This window comes from Parus major, chromosome 23 (assembly GCF_001522545.3).
Source record: "Parus major isolate Abel chromosome 23, Parus_major1.1, whole genome shotgun sequence".
Classification (NCBI taxonomy): domain Eukaryota; kingdom Metazoa; phylum Chordata; class Aves; order Passeriformes; family Paridae; genus Parus; species Parus major.
The window spans coordinates 1,078,444-1,106,443 of NC_031791.1; the positions used below are offsets into that span (position 1 = coordinate 1,078,444).

Below are 28,000 nucleotides of genomic sequence, written 5' to 3' on the forward strand. Positions count from 1 at the left end.
CTCGCTGCCAGCAGCCAGAGGAGCTGATAAACTGCAGTCACTGTGACCAGCACTGCTAAGAAAAGCCAGGTTCCTCACAGCACGTGTCCTTGTCCTCAAGCAGCCCCCAGGGCAGCGACCTCAGCTCCCCTCTTCACCCCAGGAGCCTCCTGGCAGTGCTGGGACTCATTTGGAGCCACAGTTTGGGCCAGGGCAGGTTCAGCAGCTGAGCTCTGCCCTCCAAAGGGTCCCCACTCAGCTCTCAGAGGAAGAATATTGTAGCTACAGGTGGGAAATACCATCAAAACCTTCCAAAGGAAATGATTACTTTGAATTTTTGAAAATAAGTTAATTGAAATGGAAAAAACACCACCCAGTCAAGGAAATGGGAATAGCTCACCCTACATTTTCATTACCCTGTTTTCACAACAAATGGGAACAGCCTGCCTGACACAGACAAGAAATGAACTCGTGGCCTCTAAAGTCAGCTCCAGGGATCCAGATCACCCCATTCCTCATTAGGCTCTTCCCAACAAGAACTTCACCCCAAAAACAACCTCCAACAGCCGTGCAGGAGCTCCATGTGGCTGTTCACAGGCTCCAGCTCTTCTGCTCAGAGTTTAAAGGCAGCAAACCTCTAAAACAGCTCAAATCTCAGGCAGAAAATGGTTCAGGAAGACAACTGAGGGGTCTTCATCTTTTTCCTGGCATCCCACAACGGCAGGAGCGTCCAGGAGCTGCAGCTCCCGTGGGAGCTGTGTGCACACAGCAGGATGTGCCCAGAGCAGCTGGGAGAAGCTGTCTGGAGCTCCTGAGCTCCCTGCAGGAGCCTGGGGCTGCTCTGCCTCAGAAACATCTGGGCAGAGGCAGCAGCAAAGCCATGGAAGCAGGGGAGGAAAGCAGGAGAGGCTGTGGAGGATGGAGGGTGCTGGAGTGGGGAGCCAGGACTGGGCTCTGACCCACATCACTTCATGTCCCTCTGCACGCTGGGCAGGAGGAAGAAAACTCCAAATAAAATCTGTCTGCTGCTGGTTCTGCTCCCACCCCGAGCAGCAGGTTTGTGTGAGACACTGAGCAGTCCCACCCCGTGGTCCAGGTCCCATCTCCCAGGGGCTGGCAGTGCACAGATCAAAGCTTCCCTGCTTCCCTGGCAGCCTCTCAAACCTCTCCAGACAGAGGCTGAGTGCCCCAATCAGCATTTTTAATCACTGAGGATCATTTCGATTTAGAACATTGCTGTGCTCTGCAGCCAGAGCTCAGCCCCATAAATGATTTCTCCTCTCCCCCACATTCCCCCGTGCATGGACAGGGATGTTTTCACCAGGGCTGCCTTCAGACTCATTAAGAGGAGCAGTATCACTTTAATCAGCCTCTTGAAAATAAGAATTCCATGTGCAAACTGACAAAGTCATTCCCTAGGTCCTGCCAAGCCCTTTGCCGTAGGCAAAGGAGCTGAGACGTCCCTTAGCATCAATTTTGTTTGTTTATTTATAAAGTTCACATGTTTGATCTTTGTTTAGTAACTGTTTTCATCTCCCTGTCCAGTGGTAAGAACACAGCAGTTCTTCTCTTGAGTCAAAGAATCATGAGTTCTCTTTTCCCAGCTCTGGAAAACGTCCAGCATCAGCTTGGGGAGCTCATCCCAAATTTACCCCAGTGCAGGAGCTGCTCCCCTCTCCCAGGTATAGGCCAGGCTCTGGATGTGCTCTGAAATTAAGGCTTTTATTAATTATCTCCTGACTAATTCACCTCCATGACTCTGATTAGCTTTAAATGTTGCCATCACCACCCAAACTTGCTCAGTCTCAGCTTTGGGCAGCCCTGGAAAAACACTGAGAGATTAAAACCCTTTGGTGCTGCCAGAGCTGCTGCATTTTATTTGAAAGCAAAAGTCAGCAAAGAAACTCTTCTGGAGCTCTGAAATCCAGGAATTCTGTAATGGGATCGACCCAATCTCAGCTCCTGAAATGGCCACTCAGGGGATAAGGTTGAACCAAACTTGAGATATTTTTTTGGTGCCTTTTTAATCAAATCTCACACATCTCTAAAAAACCTGTATTCCACAGAAAAACAGTCAACTCAGATCTGTTCTTTCCACTGAAAATCTGAAAAAAATCTCACTTCTCCTAAAGAAATTTCTGAGGAAAGCCATTATTTCTCAACTTGGTGTTCATTTTAAGGAAGTTTAAATTTTCAGAGGCACCACAGCTGGTTAGAATGTCAGAAATAACACTTTTAATGATGATGCCTTAAATGATATCACCACTGAAAAACCCCTAAAGCTGAAGGCCAAAAAAAAAAATGGAGAATATAATTATTAATAAGTTGTGTTGTGTAATTCAGCTCATCACCTGGAATGAAATCTTCAGAAAATAAGAGAAAGATCTGCTTGGTAGTGAAAATATAATTTTATTTAACAATAGCTGCCAGCAGTATACTGGTATATCTGTAAAAGATGTTCCAGAAAGTGAAAGACATAAGCAAACTACAACAAAATTGAATCAACTCTTCAAGTATTTCTCCAATCCTTGATGTCTTGGGAGGCTCCATCCCCTCATCTGCTCCCACCCCCTCCAGAAACAAAAGGCAGGAGTTGGTGGCACAGCTTGGGAGGCAGATGGAGCATTTGTCACTTGGTGCCAGCCCTCTGAAAACATTCCCTGGATGTGTTCAGGTGTTCAGAGCTGCCTGCACTTCACCACTTTTTGTTCTGCACCCAGATAGGCATCGCTGCCTTTGGCTCCAGCAGCTCCCATTTATTCCTCTCTGTGCTCCTTTGATACCAAATGCTAATTTGCTGCTTTAGCATAAAAATTTGATTACATCTCTCTCCTTATCACGCAGCTCTTGATCAGTTTGGACATGCCCAGTGTGGAGAAAAAAAGAGATTTTATGGGAAAATGAGAAGCTGAAAGCTGGGGCTGCCCGTGTGGGACACCCAGGGAAGCTGTGGAGGGGATGGAATTGATCCACATTGTTCAACAGGCAGCAGAAGGAAAACTTTGTTAAAGGGAAAAATAAAATAATAATGCACCTAAGATAATCTCTTCTCCCACACAAAAACAGGGTGCAGGTGGTGAATTTTCCCTTTGTGTTCAGGAAATACACAAGTCACCTGTTTTAATGTGAATTGAAGCATATTTCAGCTTGAGAATAAAGTAAGTTATTCAGCATGCTAATACTTGCAAACTGGAATGCCTACTTGAAAGGGCAACTGCTGTTTTTAAATTGGAGAAGGGGCTAGAAGCAGCATTTTAAATTTAAACAGGGGGTAGATTAATTGCTGTTTGATGAAATTAAAAATGCATTTAAAGATCAGATTGTAAACAAGTTGACAGAAGTCAAGAATTTACATAGTTATGAAAGGGCTTTTTTAATTAGTGTGGAGCTGGTGATTGGGGCCAGATGAAAGTGCTCTGCCCACAGCAGACGCTCCCTGCTGCTCTGCAGGGATCACCTACAGAGCTGGGAGCTGCTCCTCTCCACCAGATTGCTGCTCCCTCCCGAGCCAGGAGGGGCTGGGGCAGCTCCTGCCACAACAAAACTGCAGCAGGAAACCCAAGAGACGGCCAGGACAGGTACCAGTGCCAAGCTGGTGCTCCTTGGGATTCCAGCTCCGAGGGAAAGGCTCCACCGAGCCCAGATAAGGAGCCCAGTGGTCACAGCCAGAGCTTGAACTGTGTTTACCAGCTCTCACACACAATTAGAGTGCTGAGGGAGAAGCAGAATGGTTTCCAGGCTGCCTGAGCAGCAGAGGGGATGGATTATCTCCAGAAGAAGCTGGAGGTTTGTTTGCAGCACCCCAGCAGCTCCTGGCTGTGGGTGCCCTGCACTCACTCCAGGGATAATTCCCTGGGCAAGGGAGCACAGCCTGACTCCTACAACCCCATCAACACAACTTCCAAGGGCCATCCTCATCTCTTTTTAAAAGCAGAGCTAAAAACTTAAAGATCTGCCCACAAACACTTGCTTCCTACAGCTTTGTGAACTCTATGACTGCAAAGAGCACCGAACCAAGGAGGGTTGGCTTTGGGGTTTTTTCACCCTATGTGTCATTAAAAATGCTGTTCTCTAAATAAAAAAGTCATTCCTTTTTCTGGATGTCACGTTGTAGCAGAGACTGAAGCCCTACAGAGGGTTCTTATGGCTGAGGAACTTTGCTCAGGAGGGGAATGTGACATCAGAGTACAGTAATTATTAAATAAGGGCTACAGTTTGGGTTTGCTCCCCAGGATTTTCCCTCTGTGCCTAAACATTCCTGTAAAAATTCAGAATGGGGATTAAATGTAGCTAAGAGAGTTGCCTTTGAAAGAGATGTGACAGGATTGCTAAGTGCCTTTATATTGAATTCTAGCTCGAGGAAGGCAAGGCAAGGCACCACAAGCCAGGTGTACAAATATGGATCAGGTTCTTTACCTCTTCTATGTTGAGCTAACTCCAGGGGTACATAAAGTAGCAAAAGCAGGATGCTCAGAAAAGTCAGGCTGCTTTTAGAAAGCCAGTGCTTACCAAAAAATAAAATAAAATAAAATAAAATTAGTGTATAAAAGTGTTTATGTGAGCATTTCCACGTTATTGCAGAATGTTAAATATTCCAAGAACAACCTAGCAGGAATAGCACTTTCCAGCTTCTAAAATCAGTTAAATATAAAAGTATCTTTACAAAAAAATAGGCATATAAGTCTAGAATTCTTTGGAGTTGTTTATGATGGTCTTTTAAAAATAACCTAGCAGTTTATTTCGTGCATCAAAACCATTAATTTTAAACAAGAAAACTATTCCCTGGTTTAGAAACATTTGAAAATTGCTTTTAAAAAAATTGTAGTGCTATTCCTCAGTGTTGCTGTAAAAAGATTTTAGTAGTGCAATGATTATGAGTATGCAAAACTGCAGTCCAGGTGCACAGAAACAATTGGGATAAATTCAATTCCACCACCATTTCCTTACAAAATTCCCAGATTTCCTTTCAGGAAAAAAAAACAAACTCTGCTATCATTTAAGGCAAATGTTCTCTTTAAAGGTCACTTTAGCTTTCTTCAGGGAAGAAAGGGCATTAAAAAATTCCCATTTCATGGCTCTCAGTCCATTTTGCATCACTAATCATTGCACTGCTACTCCCCACCCAGAGTTAGGACACTACAGTTTCCATGGATTTGGGCTATGACAGAAGAGATTTTTAAGTAAAAATCACCAAAAAGACCTATACAAAACAAAAAAGGCTCTTAACTACCAAAAAGAAAGCCACTTGCAATTCTTCAGGTGAACAGAGAGCAGCTTCCAGCTCTGCTGTTTCCTGATGGTAAATCCTGACAATTATTTGTTTGCTGCAACTCAAAATTCAGACAATGCAGGTGTTTAAATCTCCTCAAGCTCCTGAAGACACAATAAACATCAAAACTCTGAGCTTTGAGCTTCCTGCCCCAGCTCTCAAGCCTGGATTCAAACTTCCCTGAAGCTGAGGTCATCCAAATCCAAGGTTCACGTTGAGTCCATTCTCAACCATTACTGTGACTTCAAATCCAAGAGATTTAAAAAAAAAAAAAATACAACAAAAGAAACCAACAAAACATTGCCAAATATTTTGCAAATGGCTCTTTTGGATACTAAGTTCCCTTCTCTATGTAAATAGGATAGACAAGCAGGTACAGTTCAGTGTGTCACAGGTATGACAGCTGTGTACAGATCTTCTGGAAAAGCAATAAATTCCAAAATACATAAATATTCCTTGTACCATACAGTGAGACAGGATCCTAAACCAATTCCTGGACAAATCATGGACCAAATGTTTACAGAGAAAAGCAGCAGGGGCAAGACAAGCCTTGACACTGAAGAATCCAGAGTCACCCCAGTGCAACGGGAACACGACTGCATCGATCATATTCAAAGGCTGGGAGAGGAGGTCAGGAAAAACCTGTAATTAAAGTCTGCAAACTTTAGGTAATTACTGTACCTGGTCTATCCACCGTGACTTGGAGTAACTGGGAGTTCATGCAAAAAAACAATTGCTATTTGATATGAAAAGAGCAGTCTGTTAGAAGCGTTGTTACGGGCTATGCAGGACGTCACCCTTCGCAAGTGCTGATTACTTGGTGAGTCTCTTGGCTACATCACTGTAAGCTATTTCAATCTCCTTGTCTCCAGGACAGGTGTTGGTGAACTCATCCCTGCTGTAAGCATTTGTCAGGTATCTCCAGATCCCTGTCATCTCCTTGGGAATCTCAAAGTTGCGGTATTTTCTGGCCACCACCTGGAATGAAAGGATTACGTTATGAATTTATGTTCTTAACTTAAAATATTTTTTCCAGCCCTGGTCACTCACTCTCTTGTGAGGTTATTTTTTCAGCTTGGACGTTTGGAATGACTCCTGAAGTTTCCAGAGGCTGTTCCTGGGGGATGCTCCTGGCCCTGGCTGTTCCTCAGGGCTGTTCCTGCCTCGCTCCCTTTGGGGTTTTCCTCACCCAGGGAGGCAGAAACTGAGCCTGTGGCTCCATCTGCAGTACAGAACTGACACAGGTCACTGCAGGCAGGGAGAGCAACCAAACCACACTGATGTGGGCACATCTGTGCTCCTGTGGTTGCCTCAGGGTGCCTCTTCCAAGATTCCAACTTGGTTTTGTTTTTTTTCCACAATCCCTTTATTTGCCTCTGTGTATTTACTTTGTTCTGGAGCAGTTTCCTTGGCAGAAGTGAGCAGACACTTCAGCCATCACCTGCTCTTCACCTTCCTCCTTCTTGTGAGCTCTGCAGCTCCCTGAGACCACGGGGGTCAGGGCAGGGAAATAGGGTTTGGCTCCTGCCATCCAAATCCTCATCCTAATCCTGCTTCACACCTGCACTGAGCTCCAGTGCTCAGAGCCCTTGGGAATGACTCAAACCTTGCACGGTTTCAGGTGCTAACAGCTGAAATCAGCTGGGCTCAGGAATGTCACAACCCAGAGCTATTTCCTGCTGCATTTTCCCCTGAAACCCCCCAGGTTTTACCTTGACAATGTGCAGTTTGGGCAGCAGGTTGCAGTCGGCCAAGGTCATCTCGTTGCCATCCAGGAATTTGCGGGTGGAGACTGTGACATCGTCCAGGCTGTTCTCATCGATCTCATCAGGGAGAGGGGAGTTCAGGTACTCATCCAGCTTCTGCAGCGTTTTCAAGAGGCCACGTTCTAAGGCTGTGCAGGGAGGGATCATTCCAAAACAAATATTAAACTGAGATTGGTAGATCTGAAATACAAACCCCACATCCCTGTGCTACCCAGAAACACTGAAGGATTTGAAACTTTTGGTCAGTTTTTGTGGTCAGAGCACTGCTGGAGCTGCCTCTGTGCTCACCAGAACACTGCAGCTGGACCAGAATCTCTTCAAATATCCCACAAATGCAGGTTATTTAAAAGCTGGCTAATACAGGAGTTTGCACTAATTTAAAATACTGTAAGACTGTCCACAAGGGTTTATTTTTGGTTTAAAAAGTGGCTTATGTCAGTTTCTTAAGACTGTGCCTAACTGGCTTAAACTGATTAGAATTAAGCTATGATGGGGTTTATATACATTTAAACATAATCTGTTTAATGTCACATGCTCAGCAAACAGCCCTGAGCAAACCCAGAGCACCCAGGCTGGTGCAGGATATGGAATGCAACAGCAGGTTTATGGAATGCAGCAGCAGAGGGCAGCACATCCCATCAAATCCCCATTTATTTCCAATTATTTATTGTGCAAAGTTTACATTTATTTACAAATACTTTGCATCTCTCCCTTTGAAATGCTGATTCCCTGAGTTTGGTTTTCCCTCTAAGTACTCTGAGGACAAAATTGATTTGTACTGAACTACTTAAAGGTCCAGCTGTGAGTTCTTTACTTCTTATTGATCCCTCATGTGGAATCTCCTGTTTTCCCTCCACACAGAAAGGTTTTAATCCTTTAATGAAAATGACACAAACTAAGCTTAGCTCAGAACTGTGAATGGGAGCCCTCAGTCCTAGAGAGGTGAAATAATTTCTGTGCAGGAGGTGCACAGAAATTCAACCACTGGGGCATGACACAAACTCTGCCTGAAATTTGCTTCTGGGTGTTGAAATATTTATCCTTCATTCAAGGGTTTTGAGTGCACAAAGAGCCAATGCCAGGGATATTTACAAACCATGCACACCCCACTGAAATTCTGATTGAACTGAAGATCTCTTTGAAATGTTGAAATCTTTGACATTAAACTTAAATAAGATTTTCATTCATGAGACTCTCAAGTGTCACATGCAGCTAAATCTGTCAGGGAGACACTTCCCACAAAGCTGCTCTGAAAAACACGAGGCAGTGGAAGCAGGAGAGCTCTGTCCCCCCAGTGACCCACCTTCATTAGCTTCTGGTCTAGAGTTCTTGATATATGCAGAAAATTTGGCAAATATATCCATTCCAGCAGTGTTGGATTCTGGATGCTTTGGTGAGAGTTTCAGGTACCTGAAAAGCAGCAAGGAGCACATCCACAGCACATTTAGCAGAATGGTGCTCATTATCTATTAACAAACCCAAAATGGCACTTTGTTACTAATTATCCTTTTCCAGATTTGGTTCTGGAGCGAAGCATCACCCACTAAGGTTTTTAAACTTTCCAGAGGGACTCCAAAGCACATTCCTGCTTTCTGAATCAGACATTTGGTACAAGCAGAGTGTCTGAGGCAGCCCAGGGCCACCAGAACTCCCTTAATCCAGTGCTGCCAAGGAGGCACACCATGCACCTGTAAGCAAAACACAGGTTTTCCATTTCCATTAACATCAGACAATTATGGACTCCACATCTTAAAAGCCTGAAGTTTTGCCATGCTAGAAAGACAAAACAGTTCAGTCTGTTAAAGGCAGTGTCTAGATCTGCCTGCCAGCTGAGGAGTAGAAAGCCAAGAGTCTGGAGAAAGTTTGAACACATTAAAACATTCTCACTGTGGTTTAGGTCTAGGTTTTGTACAGCAGACTCATCCTCATTCACATTATTTGGATACAAATGTGCCTGTCACCAAAAGGAAGGGCTTGAAAGTGCAGAAGGGATGACCAGGGTATACAAAGGATAATTTAAAAATAATCTTTGAAAGAAAACAGCTTTTGATATAAAGATGAGGGAGCTGAGAAGAGGGAGGTATGATAAGCAAGAATAACTTCTAAGTCTTCAGTTTATTGATGCTGAAGAACATCTTAATTAGGGCAGAAATCCCCTGTGAGAACTGTGCCTATCTGAGGTGACAAATTATCAGTTTAACACTTACTTGGGTGGGGCCAGAACATCTTCCAGGAACTCTTCAATCTTGTTCACATCTGTTCTCACTTCCCCATTGTATGTGATGAAGGGTGGGTGAGTGCCTGGAGCCAGATTCTGAAGGTCTGCTGGTTTCCTGGGGTGAGATGCAAACCCATAAAAAGTAAGCAGGGGACAAAATTTCATTGCTACAACCACAAAAGCACTGCTGAGGTTTTCACATCCTCAGTTTTTAGTAGACACTACCGGTTTTCTTGCTAAAAAGTGAGTTTACAACTAAACCTTTTGAATACACTTGCTTACAATTAATTTAAAACAGTTTAAAACAATTTCCTCCTACCTCTGGCTGTGTTTACTCTCAAATCAATACAATGCTGACTGGAAGAGGGATATCTATACACACACCACACAAACACTCTCCCTCTTTCCCTACAGAACAGTTTATATATAGCATAATCTGTGTTAATCCTCCCCCCTCACACAGAGCTGCTCTGGAAAGAGGCAGCTCTGATACAGCCCAGTGTATAAACCATTTATTATGTGCCCAGGGAGTTTGGTTCCAGGCAGGCTGGATGATTGAACATTGTGTTTAAAATTATTCTTTAGTTTCCAGTAAAAAAAGGGTTGTTACAAACAAGAGCAGCTCACCTGGGAGAGGAATCCCCACATTAGGATTAGACATGAGAAAAACAGCAAAAAGCTGAAATACTCAGCCATTTCTAACTCTATTTCTAACTAATATCTCCCTCAGGCAGAGCAGAGCAGCCTGGCCACCACCTCCTGCTGGCCCAGCAACAACAAACGCTGGCCCAGCTGAAATCTCTGCCAAGGAAAAGCTGCTCCTTGGATTCTGCTTGGACAAATCCAGGCTGGACCTGAAGAGGGACTGAGCCTTGTCCAGCGTGGCCACGTTCCTGAGCCAGCTCCAGGCATGCAGGAACTGGATTTACTGGAAACTGGAACTGCAGTTCAAGAAATCCTCCTGACAACACCAGACAGGGAAAATAAAGTGGCAACATGCACAAACCCAGTCCTGCAGGGCAGCATGAGAAAGCTCAGGGAGAGCAGCTGGACTCTAAACTGAGCCCAGCTTACAAGTCTATCTTGTTTTCCATTTCTTACAAAATTAAGAACCCCTGCCAGAATTTCATGTCCTGCCCGCTGCTGCCCTTTCATAGAGCCAAAGTGTGAATGAGAAAAGTGATTTTCATACTTTAGAATATTCCACACCCTGCTTTAAACCTTATAAATACAAGAATTTAACTCTTTTCAATTTTTAAGCTTCCAAGAAGTTATTTCTCACTAAGAGTTGCCACCATTCTCTCACTTTTAGGATTTAAAATCTCTCATCAAGTAATGCTTTAAGGAGCTTAACACTTCATTTAAATACAGCTTTGTAACTCCCAACAATTACAGGAAGTTGTCGTGGCTCCCTTCCAGTTCCCCATGTTGGCCAGATAAAATTCCTCAGAAGGAATGTTATTTTAAAAACAAACAGGGGCAAGACCACCGGATCTGCAGGGATACTATCAAAGGAAAACTTTAGCTCTAAACCAGATCATTCCAAAGAACTAACCAAAAAAAAGGTTTCCAAAGAACCAGAGTGCATCTCAGAGCACTTTACTCATCCAGTCACACCACCTGCATCCTTCAAGAGAAAGAAAGCAGAGATTAAGATCCCACAGCCCAGACCCAAACATAATTCAGGGTTTGACTTCCAGTTTGCTGCTCCTGCCAGGAGATTTTAAACAAGCCCTGCTTTAGCACAGCCCTTGGAGCACAAACACACAGGAACAGCCTTAAAAGGCTCAGAGTACAAATTCCCTTAACAGGCAAACAAGAAGGCAATTAAAGTAACAGAGAAGTTTTACTTCAGAGACAAAGCTGGAGAGCTTAAAAAACAAACCAAACCCAAACAATAAAAAAAAAAATCCTTCTGTAACCACTCCAAATAATTCCAAGATGGTTTGTGCCTACCCCAACGTTTACCAGGGGTTTTGGAGGCAGGGCCACATTAATTATGTGGCCATCACTACCCCCAGAGTTAAGGTGTAAACACCTCATGGCTTTGCCACAAACCAGAATAGTAATTAGCATGCAAATTATTTCTTGTAGAGCAGACAAAATCCAGCCCCCAAATGGAATAGATTTATAAATGACACAAAAACTGCAATGAGGATCTGAAGAGTAACATGGGAAAAAGCCAATGCTAAAACCCCAGTTCCTCAGCTGTATTTCACACTGTTAAAGCTGGATCCACCTCTGGGTGGTCTTTAATAGTTAATTTTAATATTTCATATTGTTATTGAAGCTTTGCCTGTCAAAGAAACTGCAAAAACTCCAACTGAGGATGCTTCAAACAGGATTTGAGCAGTCAGCTGAAGGCAAGCTGGCCCTGAGTGTTGTTCCAAGCCCCACAAATGGTTTGTGCACTGCAGAACAAGCCAGAGCTGGGAGCACTGAAATGCTGCTGCCCAGAAGGGAAGAATGAAGCCTCTGTGTGCCCAAAGAGAGGGAAGAAATGGCTGATTCCTTGCAGAGGGTGGGACTGCCCTCCTCCTCTGCCTGTGTTCATGTTCTGTGTGCTGAGAACTTCAGAATGTGCCTTTGTTAGCACAGGGCAGCTCTGCAGGGGAAAACACACGGCAGGCTCAGATTTTCCTGTGTCCCAAGTCCCTCACTTGTGAACTTTTGTACCCAACCATGACCTTTTCATCTCACAAACAGACAGCACTGGCCTTGCTGGTGTGTGCAGCACTGATGTTATGAGGCAAAGGCAGGCAAAGCCTTTTTTTCTGGTTTGGGCCAACAAAATAAATTCAGTTGTTTGAAACAGTTCCTGCTCTGCTCTTTGAGTTTGTGTCTAACAGGAACAAAGAGCAGAGGAGATCATTTGGATTGAATAATGTGCTCATAAAAGCAGTCTCTTGTGGCAATATTAAGGCACCACCTAACATCTCTTATCATTCTGGTAGTGATAACAAGGGAAAACAGAGCCATCTGATATCAAAATTTTCCTATTAAGCACTTGGCTGGATGAGCTGCACCACTCTGCCACTGGATATTGAACAACCCACAGTGTTCAAATTGTATTTATGGACATCTAAATAAAATCTAAAAGGAATTTAGTTTGTATCAATATCTATTCCAACCTGAATTAGCTTCAGTGGTCCTTTGTTTTCTTTCCCAGAGAACCCCTTCAGTGCACAACACAAAGGTGGTTTATTTGACCTCTTCCCCTGCAGATCTTTAATTTTGCACTTATTTTGTGTTTTCCCCTCCTCAACAGAAAAAAAAAACCAACAAAAAAACGGAAAGAAAGCTTTCCCTGTGTAAGGAAGGTCAACTTTAAACATCTGCAACCAATTTAGATGCTAAAAGTTAGTCTTACATCCCATTCCCCCATCCAATTAACTCCAAGTTGCCAAGGGGACACAAAATAAAGCCAATTCATCAGGAATATTTGGCATTTTAATGATATCTAAACTGGTTCAGCAGTAAAAAAACCTTCCAAGCCTAAAATATCTCTGTCCACCTCCTCCTGCCCACCCCAGTAACTGCAATGGGTTTAAACAAGCCCATCATTAAAGGAAAAAGGAAATCCCAAACTTCCAACAGCCCACAAGGAAAAGTTCTGCTCCTGAATCTGCACAAACCACAGGCAGGGCTCGGTGGAAGATGTGACACATTTGGTTGATGGGGCTGGCAGCACCAATATTTGCAGGGAAATCCCACACTGGCCAGAAAAAGGCTCTTTGAGCAGCTCCAAATGCACCCAGAGCTGACAAAAGCTGCTTTCTGCCCCTCACCACACAAGGAAGTCTTTAACACTCCTTGCCAGCACTGAAGCAGCAACTTCAGTGATTTTTTAAACCCAAACAAGTCACCTCCCTCAAAAAAAATCACAAGAGGTTAAGTCCAGCAGGGTGATTTCTCCCTTCTAGGTTGGATTCAGTGCAGAACACTTTGTTTCTCTTGGCTTTATTCCTGAAATTCAGGTTTGGAGGCACTGGCAGCCTCCCCTCTCTGCAGAGCTGTGACCAACAGAGTTTTCCATCAGTGCTGGGAAAACATGACTTCACACCCAAAGCAAACACAAGGCCCCTGCTGAATTTAGCACTTTCATAAAAAAGAATGGCCAGCCTGAGGAAATTAAGACTCCTGCATTCACTCCTCACTGTTTTTAGCCACCAAGGTACTCATTTCATAGAGCAGCTGCAATTTAGGTGACAGCATCATGACTTATCTGGCTGCCACTGAACAAAGGTAGAATATTTCACATTTTATTCCTGCCCATTTCACTTGGATTTACCTCATGGGCAGGTATTTTCATTATTATTGCACAATAACTAAAATAATCTTAAAAAGAAAAGGAGGAGGCTGCACATGGTTTGTGACAATTATTCATCACTGGAGATTTCACCAGAGGGTGGTTGATTAAAAATTTCCATCTGTCCCCCATTTAGGGGATCTTGATGTGAAATTAAAGAAAAAGTCAATATTCAGTTATAAAAGACTCTGTGTGAGTTTTACAGAAGAGCATCACTGAACAAATTCAGGAGAACTTACCAGACCCATTATTTTTGTTAAACCATCAATAAATGCACCATTTACACCCAAGTTTCCTCAGTCACTCATTAGGACAGATTTTAATTTCAGAAATATAATTTGGCCATAAAAGCTCTGGCCAAAGCTTTGTTCCACCAAAGGTGCTGAACTCTTGCTGGCCCAATAAATGAAGGATTTCTTACCTCTTCAGGTCCACTGTTGTGACACTGAACACGACCCCCTTCAGCCACAGGATCATGAAGAGCCTCTGGGAGAAGGGACAGTTTCCTATGCTCTCTCCATCACTGCCAGCCTGCAGGACAGAACAGAGCATCAATCTGGGCCATCTCACAAACACTGCAACATCTGGAGGTAAACACACACTCAGTACAACTGAAATGGCCACATTTGTCAAGTTTTTTGTTTGTCATGTCCTCTAAAAGCTCAAAACCTGTATAGAACAATATTTCAGTTATCTTTGCCACTGACAATGCTGCAGCTGAACATCCTCCTCTGAGCAGCCACACCTTCTGATGGCAGTTTTCCAGTGTCAATGCTGTTCTTTGCTCTTTATTATTCTTTTTTTTCTTTCTTCTCCAAGGCATAGCTAATTAATTGGAGTCATCTTCCAGTTCAGTGCTTCTATCTCTCCCTGTGCAGTGCTCCAGGGAGCCAAGTGCAGCCAGGAACTGAGAATTGATTGTACTGCAGGTGTTGTGAGGAAAGACATAACTGTGAGTACATAGAGACTTCACTGACAATTAAATAATATCCCAAAGCCACTTTTTATAGGCAATTTATCAATCAGTCTTTGTCCTAGCACAACAAAGGCCCATTAGAAAGCAGCAGCGAGCTCCCCAGTGATAGCACACATCTCATCATCTCTCTGACAATGAAGGATGTATTGCTGAGTTGGAAAATTTTAGTTTTTACTGGGCTAGAATGAGGCACTGGAAACCTTTGTTATAAAATTCAATCCTCTGAGAACTTAGAACTACTTAGAGCAGCCATATATATCAGATTATCCTGATATTAGCTTTATATTAGATGATTTTTCTTCTTCTTCTCCTCATTATTATTATTATTATTAGAGTCCTTCCAAGAGTGATTTTCATCAGTGCAATTCTCAAAGCCTGGCCAATCCTTTAGTGAGAAGAATTCAGAAAGACTTTGCAAGTTAAGAAGAGTAACAGCAGAATCTTCAAAGCCCAGGAAAAGAGAAAGTTTTTCAGTGAAACTGTCAGAATGCTGTTTTTGCAAAGTCATGGGGCCTTTGAAGATACAGCTGAGTTTCTTTAGGATTTATAAATTAATTAATGTTCCTACAGCTAATGGACTAATTTCTGCAAGTGTCCCTCCTGTCAGGGTTTCCAAAGGCCTGGCTGTAGATACAGTTTTCTTCAAACCTTTATTAGTGTCATTATTGAAGACTTGAAAGGAAAAGGAAGTTGTCTTTCTGCCATAAATTATAAATTGCCCACTTTGTCTTTGGATTGTAGAGTCAAACTTGCAGCAGATTATTGTTAATGGATTGTCTTAAACTCTGCTATGTGTCTGCTCAGGAGACTGAATTCTAGAAGCATCCAGAAAAAGGAAAACATGTTAATATTTAAGCCATCACATCAGCAATTCCCACCAGAGTTAGATCCCTGTGTTTACACTGGAACTGCCATTTCCTACAGGTGAATTATGGATTTATATTCATCTGCTTTTTCTGTTGGCATGTGTCAGATCTGATCTACCTTAGGAAAAAAAGGGATTGAAAAACACAACACTGCATCCCATCTAAGGAAAATACATGTTTTGTACTGCCCAGAGTAATTCATGCTTTGAAGCAGAAATAATCCTTTGACTCAGAACTGATCTGAGTCTTCAAATTTCAAGCAAAGCCTGATTTACACTGCAATAACAGCACAGGCTGAAACCCCCACCCCATTAAACTTTACTTGATCCACTGGAATCCAAACCAAAGCTACTTTAAAATCATGGAACTGCACAAAAAGTCATTTAAAATTTTGGGTATAGCACTGACCTGTGGCTTTCATTAAGATCCATCCTCCTAAGCAAAACTCAAAGTGACCAAAAAAGGTCAAATGCATTTAATTATCCCCAAATTTCCCTCTCTCCCAACACAAGTGCAACACTCAAAGTCAACAGCCAACCAACAGCATGTGCTGTAGTTTAAGGCAGGCTTTTTGGATTATTTGAGCCAGCAGAGGGGATTAGAGCCCAATAACACTCAGTGCTATGAACAAACCCTGATGCACTCCCAAAGCCCAACAGCTCAAACGGAGCCCAGACTTTTCTGTCTGCAAACGTTTGTCCCACTTCTGCTCCAAAAAGTCCCGAGTTATTCTGAGCACATACTGGAAAAGGAATGCACACAGAATGCCAAGAAACTTTGGCTCCAGTGCTCTGGAGCCAAGGAATTCTGCTCTGTAACTGTTTGCCTGAGAGGCCCATTTTGTGGCTCTGTGTTTGATGCTCCAGCCCCTCCTCAGGAACAGCTCTGGATTCTCTTCCGAGGGGCAGCATTTGGTGGATGCTCCTGCAAGAGTCACTCCTGGCTTTGATTTTCTGTGTTAGAACAGAGTGTTTGTGCAGTGTGTGCTGGCAGTAAAATCTAAACTTTACATATTACAAGAATATTCTGAAAGCTGACACGATTTTTGTCATGCAGGGTATAACCTAATCCTAATCACAGAATAACTTGTTGTTGCTTGTCATCACCTTGTCTTGAATTCAGGCCATAAAATTCCAGTGTCTGAGCCTCATCACCATCAGAATAAAGCAAATATTAAATGTTGACTTCTTTGCACTAACCTCAGCATAGGTTATTTGTTATTTAACAAGTTTATAGTCATTTTATACCGAGAAGCTTTGGGTTTTCTTTCAAATCCCTTTTTAAATCAGTCTAAAAATCTTTATTACCAGTAATATTACTAATGCCAAACTGCCTGCAGTTAGGGCTGATTTCCAATTCTACCATCATCCACTGAAGGATATGTATTCAAAAACCTCACCATATCTCTCATTTCACTGAATTTCAGGTTTTCAGTTGTAATTGTGAGTTTGGGATTAGGACCAGACAGAGGAAAAGTGCCACAACTCTCACACAACAAGGAAATATGGAATTTTTCACTTGTCTGTTACCCTCTACAAACTGAATTGAATTCAAAAAGCTTCTGAAAAGGTGGCAAAAAGGACCTTGTTAATTGTAAGACGTGGCACAGGGAGAGCAGAGCACACACCCCGCCAGAGCACTGCTCCACAGTGTTCTGTGAAAACAAATAAAGCTATTTTTAAAGAAACATTAAATAAGAAAGGAAGTTCAAACAAGAATGGGAGGGTTACAAGGCAGTAACACAGATCAGCTGTTCATTGAGAAATCAGCCTGCTTTATCACAGCCACAGTGAAATTCCCTTTGGAAAGGGAAAAACCCTAAAAATCTACTTATCCCAGTGTCTGCAAGTCTGAGCTTAGCTCAGAAGCCACCTCCTCCCTTTTCTGAACAGTGATTTCATTCAGATGAGACTGTTTTTCCACAAAAACAAAACCCCAGAGAGTACAAGTAATCAAACATCTGTTTGAGTGGCTGAACAAGCTAAAGGAAAGAAAAAAAATCCATTTAAATTGTGAAATGTTTGTCTTTACAGCTGCATAAAAATTAACCTGAGTGCTGACACAAGAACCTGTGTGGATTTACCTTAGCAAGGGAGTGCTGAAGTTTATTGCAAGACTAACAAAAAGCCAGACAAGCAAAGAAACATTAAAAGGGCACAGAACCCTTCTTATACAGCACAGATCTGAGAATTCAAGAAATCCTTGGTCCCAAAGATTTCTGCAAAATTGTTTCAAATATGAACCAGTTAAAAAGAGCCCACTACAGGTTTCCCAAAGAGAAATAATAAAGTCAAAGTGCATCTGATGAGCAATGTAATACAGCTCAGTGTCTGCCTGCAAAACTAAAATAAAAGGGCAGAACACCAGAAGAGCATTTCTTAATTATCCAAAACTCTCAAGGGAATTTCTCCCAAATCTGACATACCAGAAGTGGTAAAAGAACTTCAGGTGAAGAGGGATAAAGATATTTTAGAAGCATCTCACAGAATACTTTTCACCAAAGACAACTACTGGATCCATCTGACTGCAGCACCAAGGAAATCTCCTCTGCCCCAAGGAGGAAATCTGCAAAGCCTGGAAGAATAATGTTCCAGCCAATAAACAGATTGGGGGGAAATGAAAAGAAATGAGAGAATATCTTCAAATTCTGAACTCAGTAATCTTCAAATAGGTCTTGAGTTCTAACAATGAAAACCAAAGCTGCTGAGAAAACTGCATGAGCAACCCAGCATGATGCAAAGCCATTGCCTCAAACCAGCAGATAACAATCAATTTTGCATGTTTAATGAGCAGTAGGTTCATTCCAAAACTGAGTAATTAATAATAATCCTTTAAGGATTACTGTTTTGAGAGGAAATGGTTTAAGGTGAGCTAACAAGGCGATTCAAGTGAAAAACCTGCAGCAATTCCAAGGTCTGAGATAAAGGATGAGAGGATACAGGAGTGGTTTGATGTGCCACACGTGAAAAGGGTCTGAAAAGGGTGAAATCCTTTGGACCTTTATCTTGCCAAGCTGAACAGACAGAATTCCGTGGTGCTGATTGAGGGTGTTTTCAGGTCAGATGTAAAGAATTACACCCTTGGAAGGTGTAATAATCGATGTAACAAGTACTCCCCACAGTGCCATTATTCCACGTGCTCCCTGTGCTCAGGCAGTGGCTGGATGAGCCTCAGGGATGCTCTGTGCACACTCTCACTCTGCAAACCAAAGCAGACCTTAAAGTGGCTCAAATATTGATGAATATTGTTATTTTCCTCTTGTTCAAAGAGCAAAACGAGTGTCAAGGTGGGGAGGTGCAGGGCTGGAAAGGCTTATCTGGAATAGTGTTCACCCTCCCAGACCTGCAGTTTGAGAAGGGAGGAGGTTTGTGTTTCTAGGGGAGGAACAGGTCAGGGAGCAAGGCAGAGTCAGGCCCTGAATCCGGTAGAACCAGATTTAATCAGAGGGCTGAGTGACAGGGACACTTCCTCCTGCCACCTCTGCCTCTCCAGGACAGGGCACAGCTGGGGCCACAACCTCCAGGGCAAAGCTTTTCCTTGTGCCACCAGGCAGAGCACACATGGACAGAGCATTTCAACACAGGGCTGCCACAAAAACGGGGCTGAGAGCCCAAAGAACTTCCCTGCCACGATGAACAAAACCAGGAAAGGAGGGAATTAGGAAGAAAAAACCAACAGCATATCCTGCAAAGGGTTCAGGATATCAGAAGTGCCTTTAGAAAGTGAATTTTTAATTTGTGTGAAAGTAAACTCTCAAGTCACAACCACCACACCCTGGCCAAATTTAGCACTACTGAACAAGTTAGGCCATCACTGCTACTTTAAATAGTCATTCCTTTGAGAAAAGCATAGGAAAATGGATAACAAAAAGCATCAGGTCAGTGCTCACACCTGGAATTCTCTAAGAGAATTAGCCCAAGATAATTAGTGTATATTTGCTATATGCTGACTGACATTAACACACCCAGGGCAAAACCAACCTGAGTTACCACTGCCTCTCATGGCCCCTATCACCATTTGTAACCAACCCAAGTTCCACTTCAGCTGAAATTCCTTTAAACTCACAAAATACTTCAAAATAATTAACTCAAGTCCCTGCATTTATTTGAGATCTGGCCCTTTCAGCAGGGAAAGGAATGTTTGTCAGCCTATCCAAGCTGCCTCTCCAGTCATTACCTTTCTGATAAGTCCCCAATGTGTCACACACTGGACTGCAACAGCCACTGACCATGTTGGGATGATGCTATTTTTAGCCCTCTGATGCTGTTCCCAAGAAAATAATTAGCAGTTTTGTCCTGCAACTGCTCATTGCTGCCTAATTCTCACTGAAAAGTTTTGGAAAATGCTGTGGGATTCTCATGATGTGTGGAAGTAAATTCACAGCTCAGCAGAATTTAATTAAGTGCTTCTAGTCCTTTGGAGAACAGAAATAATTCCATGCGCATCCTTTGGGAGAATCAGATGGAGAGTCCCAAACCTGCTTTAAATACAAATCACCATTTTCTTCAGCGAAGAAATGAGCTTAATGACAGGAACACAAACCCCTGGGTTTATTGTGGACAGACTCAGGACAGACACTTCCTGCCCTGGCACAGGAAAATCCAATTATTCACTAATGGCACAAGCCTGGCATCTCTGCTGTGGCAATACCTTGAACAGAGAGCTCATATTGAATAAACCCAGTAAGATCAGAGGGCCACACTGATTAAAATGTGCTGGGGAACATATCAACATCATATTGCAATATCCTGGTAGGAAACTGTAAGCAGACAATCAACTCTGCAGCACTGAGGGTTTCTCTTACACTGCCTGAAAGTTGCCTTTGGGTCTCTAGCACAAAAACCTAGAGCAGGAATTGTTCATGACAGTGATTCTCTCTCCCTGGACTTATTAAATTTGTTGAAGTACAGTGTGTGCCTTGGCTACAGCCCAAAAGATCCATTTCCAAACCTCCCCCACCAAATCATGAAGCACCAAAGAGGAAAGAACTGCAAATTCTGTCATTGGGGCTCAGAAGAATCAAGTCAAATCTGGATCTGTGGCATTTCAGAGTTCTTCAAATAAACCTCTGACTGTGCATCACTTCCGAGGCACAGGAAAAGACAGAGCTGTGTTTGTGGTATTTTATAACCTCATTTAGAGGGAGATGAGCCAGGGGCTGGGCAGATGAGCAGAGAGAACAACCAAGAGCTGCTCCAGCTTCACTCTGGGCTGCTCCTCCTCCTCCTCCAGGTCATTCCAGCCCAGCTGACTTGGGCTGAACCCTCCCAGGAGCAACAAAACCCAGAGGAGTTTAATGTCAAAAATCCCAGCCCAAAAGGCACCAGCTAGCAGCTTCTAAGCCTGCTAAAACACAGGATGTGCAGCTAAAACCACATGTGCAGCAGTGCCCACAGAAAGGTGTCAGTGAAGACAGACTCCCCAAATTCTCAGCAGCCTCTCAGAAGCCTTTGCAGTCCTGAACCTGTTCCCTTGCTAGCAGCATGTTCAGAACCTTAAGGTAGAAATATTATCTGAGGCCAAGAGTGGGGCTGGAGTTTCTGTTTCAGAATGAAGGGTTTGGGGAAGGATTGCTCTGTCTCCAACACAAACAATGCCCAGGTAAAAGGCACCTCCCTGAATTCCTCCTCCCCTGGGACATGGGATCAGTTTCTCCTCTGGGATGTGTCCTTATTTCCCTGAGCTCCAGAACACCGTGTCTCACCAGGACACCTAAAGCAACACCCTGAAAGGCTGCAGAAATCTCCTTAGGCTTGCTTTGATTTTATTTTTAGATGAAACCCACGTAAAAAAAAAAAAATCTATTTCCTGTATTTCAGAAAAGCAGCTCTCCAAAGGACAGAGCAGTAAAGTCCAGCCAAAATAGTAAAGTTCCAAGAGAGCAAAAAACTCTGGGGCTGGTCCAGTAGCAGTGACTGATCCCATTAGCTCTTCTCGGGAAAATATACAGATATGACTTCACTCCTGGATTACACTCCTATATTTAGTTTATACCTAATATGGAGATTCAGTGTGCAGAACTCAGTCATTTCCTTTCCTCGGGTAAGTTCCTTGCCCTTTGTCTGGCCAACAATACAAGGAATAAGCCTGAACTCCCAGAGAATTCCCACACAAAGATGTTTGTAATTAACAGTTTAACTTAGGTTTTTCACTTCAACAGAAGTAAACACCCTAAAAATCCAGATTGTGCCACAAATGTGTTTGACCTGAATTAAAAACCCCAAACTACTCAAAGCAAGTTTTAAAAAAATCAACTGTTATTTTTTTCTTTAGAGAAAAAAATATTCTAAATAAAGGATTTAAAGCTCCTGAAGTCAGACCTCTATTGAAACCCCTGTGAAGACAACATAATAATTTTGAGTTTGGGTGTTTTCACTGTTAAAATATGCACAAACTCTTAATACCACAAGGGAGCACCTGGCATCTATTCTAAGACTAAAATTATATAATTCCACACTGAAGAATATGCAGGGAAAAAAAATCCTCAAACCTGATTAGGACAATAAGCTGTTTGTTACAGGTCATTTACCAAGAACTTTGAAGATAAAAATCAAATTAGATGGATAACAAACACAGATGTAAACTATTTTTCCATGAACCATCAATTTGCAACCAACCACCACCTTAATTAAATTTTGTTGTCTTAGACAAACTAAGTGCCTCCCCTGGCAGACAAAAACCACCTTGTTTTCTCCCACACTGTCCAGTTCAGGCTTTACAGAATTGCACTGCTCAGTTCACTGGGAAAAGAGAACATCTACCAAAACAAGGCAACAAATCCAATCACTGCCAAGTACAGTTAACCAGTCATTCTTGTGGATTTTTAAGTGGTATGTCCAGCCTGGCCAGGAGCTGGGATTGATGCAGGCACTGTTACAAAAGCTTGCAGGCCTTGTGTTTGTCACATCACAAGAAATGTTTCATTTAAACACAATCTGAACACACACTGGTGAGAAAATAACAGTCCAGGGCGCTTTTTTTTGTCCCTTTGAGCTAATGAACACTTTAAAAAAATCAAACTTCAGAGTCCAACAGTCACTTCTGAGAGTACACAGCTTACTGTTTAGCTTGGAGTTCAAGGAATTCCCCAATTAGATTCTTCCAAGCACAGATTTCTGGAAGAGACAACTCAGCCTTCAAAAATCCACATCCAGGGAACCAACGACTTCTCTGCTCTGCCCATTCCAAGACAGGCTTGCTCCTCAAATAAAGAACTCTTTCCATGCCCAAGATGAGGTCAGGATAGCCATGGAAGGACCAGACAGTGCCATGAGTCACTCCAGGCTGGGAGGGGGATGATTTCCAACTTCTCAGCATGCTAATCCTGTCCCAGTGCTGCCCACTGCCAGATTAGCAGGGCCTCCCACCCACCCACTCCCTAAGCTGATGTAAGGATTTCTCCTATCTCGTTACTTCTCAACAATCAAGTATCTTTATTTCCACACAAAACTCTGTTTAAAGAGGATCCCACTCTCTTTATACATTTTTCACAAGAATGCTGTCCTTCCCTGCTTGGTGAGCTCATCACTGCACACTCACCCTGGCACACAAACATCAGGACAAGGTCTGATGCTCAGTGTTCCTTTATCCCTGACTTTTGACAGCCTCCAGGCCCTAAAGTTTGCCCCTCAGAGTGTGCTGTGACACACAGGCTTTTCCTTCAAGCCCTCAATGCACAGCCTGAGAAATGCCAGCTGGGAAAACTGAGGACAGATTTGTGTTTTGTAGCAGGATCTGTGTTGCAGGAATGTGTCCATGGCGTGTGTCCCACGGAGGGAGTGACTCACCAGCACCACTGCCTGTGGCCATCCAGCCCAGCCCTCAGCCTGGGCTCAAATCTGGCAATTCACACAGTATTTAGATCCCTCTGAGGGGAAAGGAGGAAAAGTGACTGAGTGTTAAGGCACATTTCAGCTGCAAAGTCAAACACGAGTTCTCCTGACAATCAGAGCTGTCTGGATGTTAATTACTGGGAAGGGGAGATGAGATGCCAGGGAATACAACCATTACTCAGAAGCAATTCCTGACTGAAGGAAAGCTAACTCATCTGTGTAATCCCTCTAGAAATGATTGCCAGGAGGTTTTAAGCTTACTTACCAATGATTTGCAAAAAAATAAAAAAATAAAAAAAAAGAAAATTAACATTTACACTTGAGACAATCTCTGTACTTTTAAACAACTCTGTACCAAGAGCAGCAGTCCCTGTATCACCAAGCAGACTCAGATGAAAAAGCTGAGGATGTTTCTGGCTGTGAGGACTTTCCCAGGCAGAATTTACAGGAATTACAGTTTGCTGGCCAGAGAAGGAAAAGGCCTGATTTATGCCCACTGAGCACAGGATATAACTAAATGGTTACACCTCAGTTTACAAAGGGCTCCTTTACAACACTCCCAATAACCCTCACATGACATTTTGCTGTCTACACCAAACACATATCAAAGGCTGGCTGAGGAGGTTCTCAGCTGCTGAGGTTACATCAAACCCTCCAAGGATGATCTGGTGCATAAGGAGGAGACTTATCTAATAAGATTATCAAGCAATAACCCTGCCAAGACTATCTCTGAGAAGCAGCACTGCATGTCTCCAATCCTGTTATTTCCTTGTACTGATGTGCCTTTAAATTGTACAGCTACTTGGTGGGTGAAAAAAACCTAAAAATTGATGACAAGCTCAGGGATGGTTTGTTATAAACCAATATATAAAGCTACAGAGCTGCAGAGTGCCACAGCAGAGCTTACGTAAGGGAATGAGCACAGGGGGAGACAAAGGCAGACCTGAATCCACACAAATCCATCCTGTGGAGCTGCTGCTGCTGCTGCTGGAGATGCTCACATCCCTTTCCTGCCTCAGCCCCAGCATTGCACTGAACAAAACAGACCCCGAGCCCGGAAGACAAACAGTTCACCTGCCAAACCTCTGTTCAGTTCAGATACACAAAAACAGAGACAAGCTTCTGCTACAATCACTGGGAGTGTTTCAGAGTGGGATATTTATTAAATGTAAAATTGCAGTTTTTTTCTTTTGTACTGACAGACAATTCAAAGGTAAATAGATAGTAGACTCTGATTTTCAACACAGGTGCCCCATTTCGCAATGATGTCTTATTTCAGAGCTGCCAGAAATCCACGGTCTGATTAATTAGCAAGTACACACACGTTACTCAGTGGAGAGGGGTTGCTCACTGGTTCCCTGCTCCAACCCCTGCCATGCCTGCAGAGATACACAACTGTGTCTGCTTTGTGGAGTCTGCTGTTTGTTTCCTTTAACACTGAACTTGTTCACCTCGGTGTTAGCAGAGGATGCAATCACCGAGTGCCCTCCAGAACACCCAGGGCTGAGCTTTTGGCAGCTCCATCCTCCCTTACAGGAACTGCACAGGCAGTTTTGTACCTGTGCTGTGTTTTCCACAGGTGAGTGGGTCTATTTGACCCAATCACTTCACCACGTTTTTTATTTACAATAAAATTCTTCACACCATCGACTAAAGCACATCTATTATTCCAAGTGACCTGTCTGAGCTGCACTCAAATCCCAGAGCTCAAGTTTCTCTGAGCACATTCACCACAATGCAGTCTTCACTGCTCTGAAATGCCACTAGGGCACATAAAATATTCCTGTTAGACAATGGAAGCCTCCCTCGTTAATAAAACATGGAACAGACGAGGAAACTAAATGAAATCAAATACATCACTGGTTTTGTCCTAATCAGCTCTCAAGAGAAAAGACTCAGAAAATATTTACACTTGGTTTAAAAGAGACCACAGGCAGCCCACCAGCTCTGGAATAAAAAAGTGCTGAAAGTTTTCATTGTAACACCAAGAACCAGATTCTGTAACAGATCTTCTTACCTAAGAACCCTAATAGTGCACGGAGTTCTCACAGACTAGGAAAATACAAGTTACAGCAGATTGATACATTGTCTTGTGGAAAAAAACCATATCAATGTGCTGGTGACAACACCTTGACCGAGTAATTCTGAACTGAACCCAGCTCTGTGTGTGTGTGCTCCTCCCCACGCCGTGCCCATCCTATTTTCTTACTGATCACAATTTAATAAGGCTCAAACCCCACGGTTTGGGCACACAGCCAGCCCCTTTCTCCTGCTTCACAGGTTTGTTTCTCAAGCTTTAATCCCTACCTTTGTTTCATCTCAAGTCTGGCTGCTACAATCCTTTGTGCTCAGGTCATGCAGTCACCGCCCCTGGGCTGCGGGAGTTGGGCTGAGAGCTCGAGTTTGGTCCAGAACTTTTTCCACTACCTCCACCTGAAGAGCTTCCCTGGCTAACAGGGCACAGGTAGATCCCAGACACGGCCTGAAAAGTGATTATCTGCGTGGAGAAACTCTCAGTAATTTGATTTTTTTTTTTTTTTCTAAATTGCACCCACAAGTGCTTGGAAAAACTGCAAGTGAGCGTCCTGTTCACAGAGGAAAAAAATAAACACTAAAATCCAAATTTAGAGCTCCTCTAGACAGACGCTGCTGGATGTCTTCAATAAATATATTCTGCTAGCAGTTTCTGAAGAGAGCATCTAAATGACTCAGAAAATGAGATTTTATTTGCTTTACAAAAACGCTGTCCTGGTAATCCTCAACAACTTCAATAAAGTGTGGGACAGGCAGCAACACCCAGGTGAAACAACAGTTTTGGTCTGTGGGCTGGGGGTTGTCCTTTACCTGAAGACCATGGTGAAAGGTGGAAAAAATAACTTTTTTTAACGTGAACTTTATCCTTAGGGCAGAGAGTGCTCAGTGTGCAGCAGTCATCCATAACAATGGAAAAAGGTTTCCTTAAGGAAAAAAAATCCTCACTGATAACCCCAAATTTAGCCTTCTTAAACCCATGCCAATAAAGAAATTTCAACTGAAAAGGACAGAAAAATTCCCTGATTTCCCCCTTTCATATAATCTCACAGCTTTATTGGTCCAATTCTGATTTAATCAGAATGAACTCGTCTCTCTCAAAACTATTTTTACAGCTTCTTCCATGCCACTCCTCATGCATGAAATACCCTCTTTAAACACACCCACAATGCTGATTTTCCTCTGCCCCCAAATCATTCTGCCATCAATCACTGCTCAAGTTTGTTTAAAAATAAGAAAAATCAGCTGACAAACTTTAGATAGATGAAGATAAATCGGCATCTTATATTAAAGATCCACTGCTGTAAATAATTCAAAGTAATGTGTAACTTAATTGCTGTAGTTGAAAGTTCTAACCTCTACACTAAGAGCCTAAATATTCTGACCAAAATCAGGAATGGAATCCTCCACTGCAATGATCTCCCTGGGTCCCGTTACTGCCTCTTGATATTAAGTATGAAAAGAGGAAAAATTCAACACTTTTAGAGTATCATTTAAGAAATAAAATCTATATTTAATAACTTATTTTCAAAGCTTTAGCTGGAAATTTTCATGTTCGTCATCGTTGTTTTTATACAAAGCAATTCCCAAGTTCCCAGATGAAGAGATCTGATTTTCTTACTGCAATTGGAAGAAACTTCATCTGAAGAATTTAAATACTTTTGGGCAGAGGCTTTCATTAAAGGACGTTTAAACACAGAAGGAGAAGATTGCACGGAGTAATTGGTGCTACTTTTGATATGAAGTAAAAGTAAGATGCTGCATCACCAGAGCCCCGGAGGATGCAAAATATTGCATCATACAGCAATAAATGAATGCAAAACATGTGGAGATACCATATGGTATCTTTACCAGATAAGGGCAGCACAACACATGCTCATTCTTCTAGTTTGGATAAAAACCCGGTGTTACTTTACATATGCGCTTCCCGTCATAAAAAGTAGACTTTTGGGGCGGGGAGCGAGGAGCAACTCGTGCTTTTGCTGCCTTTTTTTGCCGCCTCCCTGCGCCTTGCCGGGCACACAATGCCGAGTGAGGGCGATCCATTGTGGCGCTCGCTTCTTCCCTTGTGCCAGCGCTGCCCGCGGTGCTGCCCCGCACCCTCGGCACCTTCTGCTCCGGTCGGAGAATCTTCCAGCAAAACGCACCCGGGCCGCACTTTTCGCCCCAAAAAAAGTGACTTTGCTTACGGTCCGCCGGCGCTATCGGCCGCTTCATCTGCGCTCTCTGACTCACCGCGGCTCCCGCACTCCCTCCCGGCGCCGGGCACACGCCCTCGGCTCCGCTTTTGTGCCCGCACCGCGCCGGGAGCCGCCCCGAGGGGAGCCCGCCGCTCCCGAGGGGTGCTCGGGGGGAGCTCCGAGGGGCTCCCCGGGCGGGGAGCGGGCTCCGCTGGGAGCGGGGTCCGCAGGGAAGCCGTGAGGGGACCCGGAGCCCCCCGGGCGGGAAAGCGGAGGGAGGAAGGGGGGGGGGGAGCGCCCAACGGTCGCGGCGCGCGCGCGCTCGGCGCCCAGACGGGACGAGACTCCCCCCGCCCCACCTCCCCTCCTTTGCCTCCTCTCGGCCGTACCTTGACGAAGAGCTCGATGACGGGCTCCTTGTCGCTTTCCTTCAGCCCGTTGACCGGCACGGACAGCGCCATTGCTCTCGCTGCTGCAGCCCCTGCCCCGCCTCGCCCGCCGCTGCCACAGCCGGGACGGCGACGCCGCTCCGCTCCCCTCACCCGCCCTGCGCGCGACTGAGAGCGGCCCCGCC

General features: G+C 43.6%; 1 protein-coding gene across 1 annotated transcript; it reads right to left on the reverse strand.

Annotated features, from left to right (window-relative positions):
- Positions 1 to 2,368: 2,368 nt before the first annotated feature.
- On the reverse strand, positions 2,369 to 28,000 carry CLIC4 (chloride intracellular channel 4). Its single transcript, XM_015649358.2, has 6 exons — positions 27,816 to 28,000; positions 13,963 to 14,072; positions 9,222 to 9,347; positions 8,318 to 8,424; positions 6,961 to 7,142; positions 2,369 to 6,226 (listed from the first exon to the last, which is right to left on the reverse strand). Exons 1-6 carry the CDS (start codon positions 27,885 to 27,887, stop codon positions 6,062 to 6,064), a joined length of 762 nt encoding a protein of 253 aa, XP_015504844.1. The 5' UTR covers positions 27,888 to 28,000; the 3' UTR covers positions 2,369 to 6,061.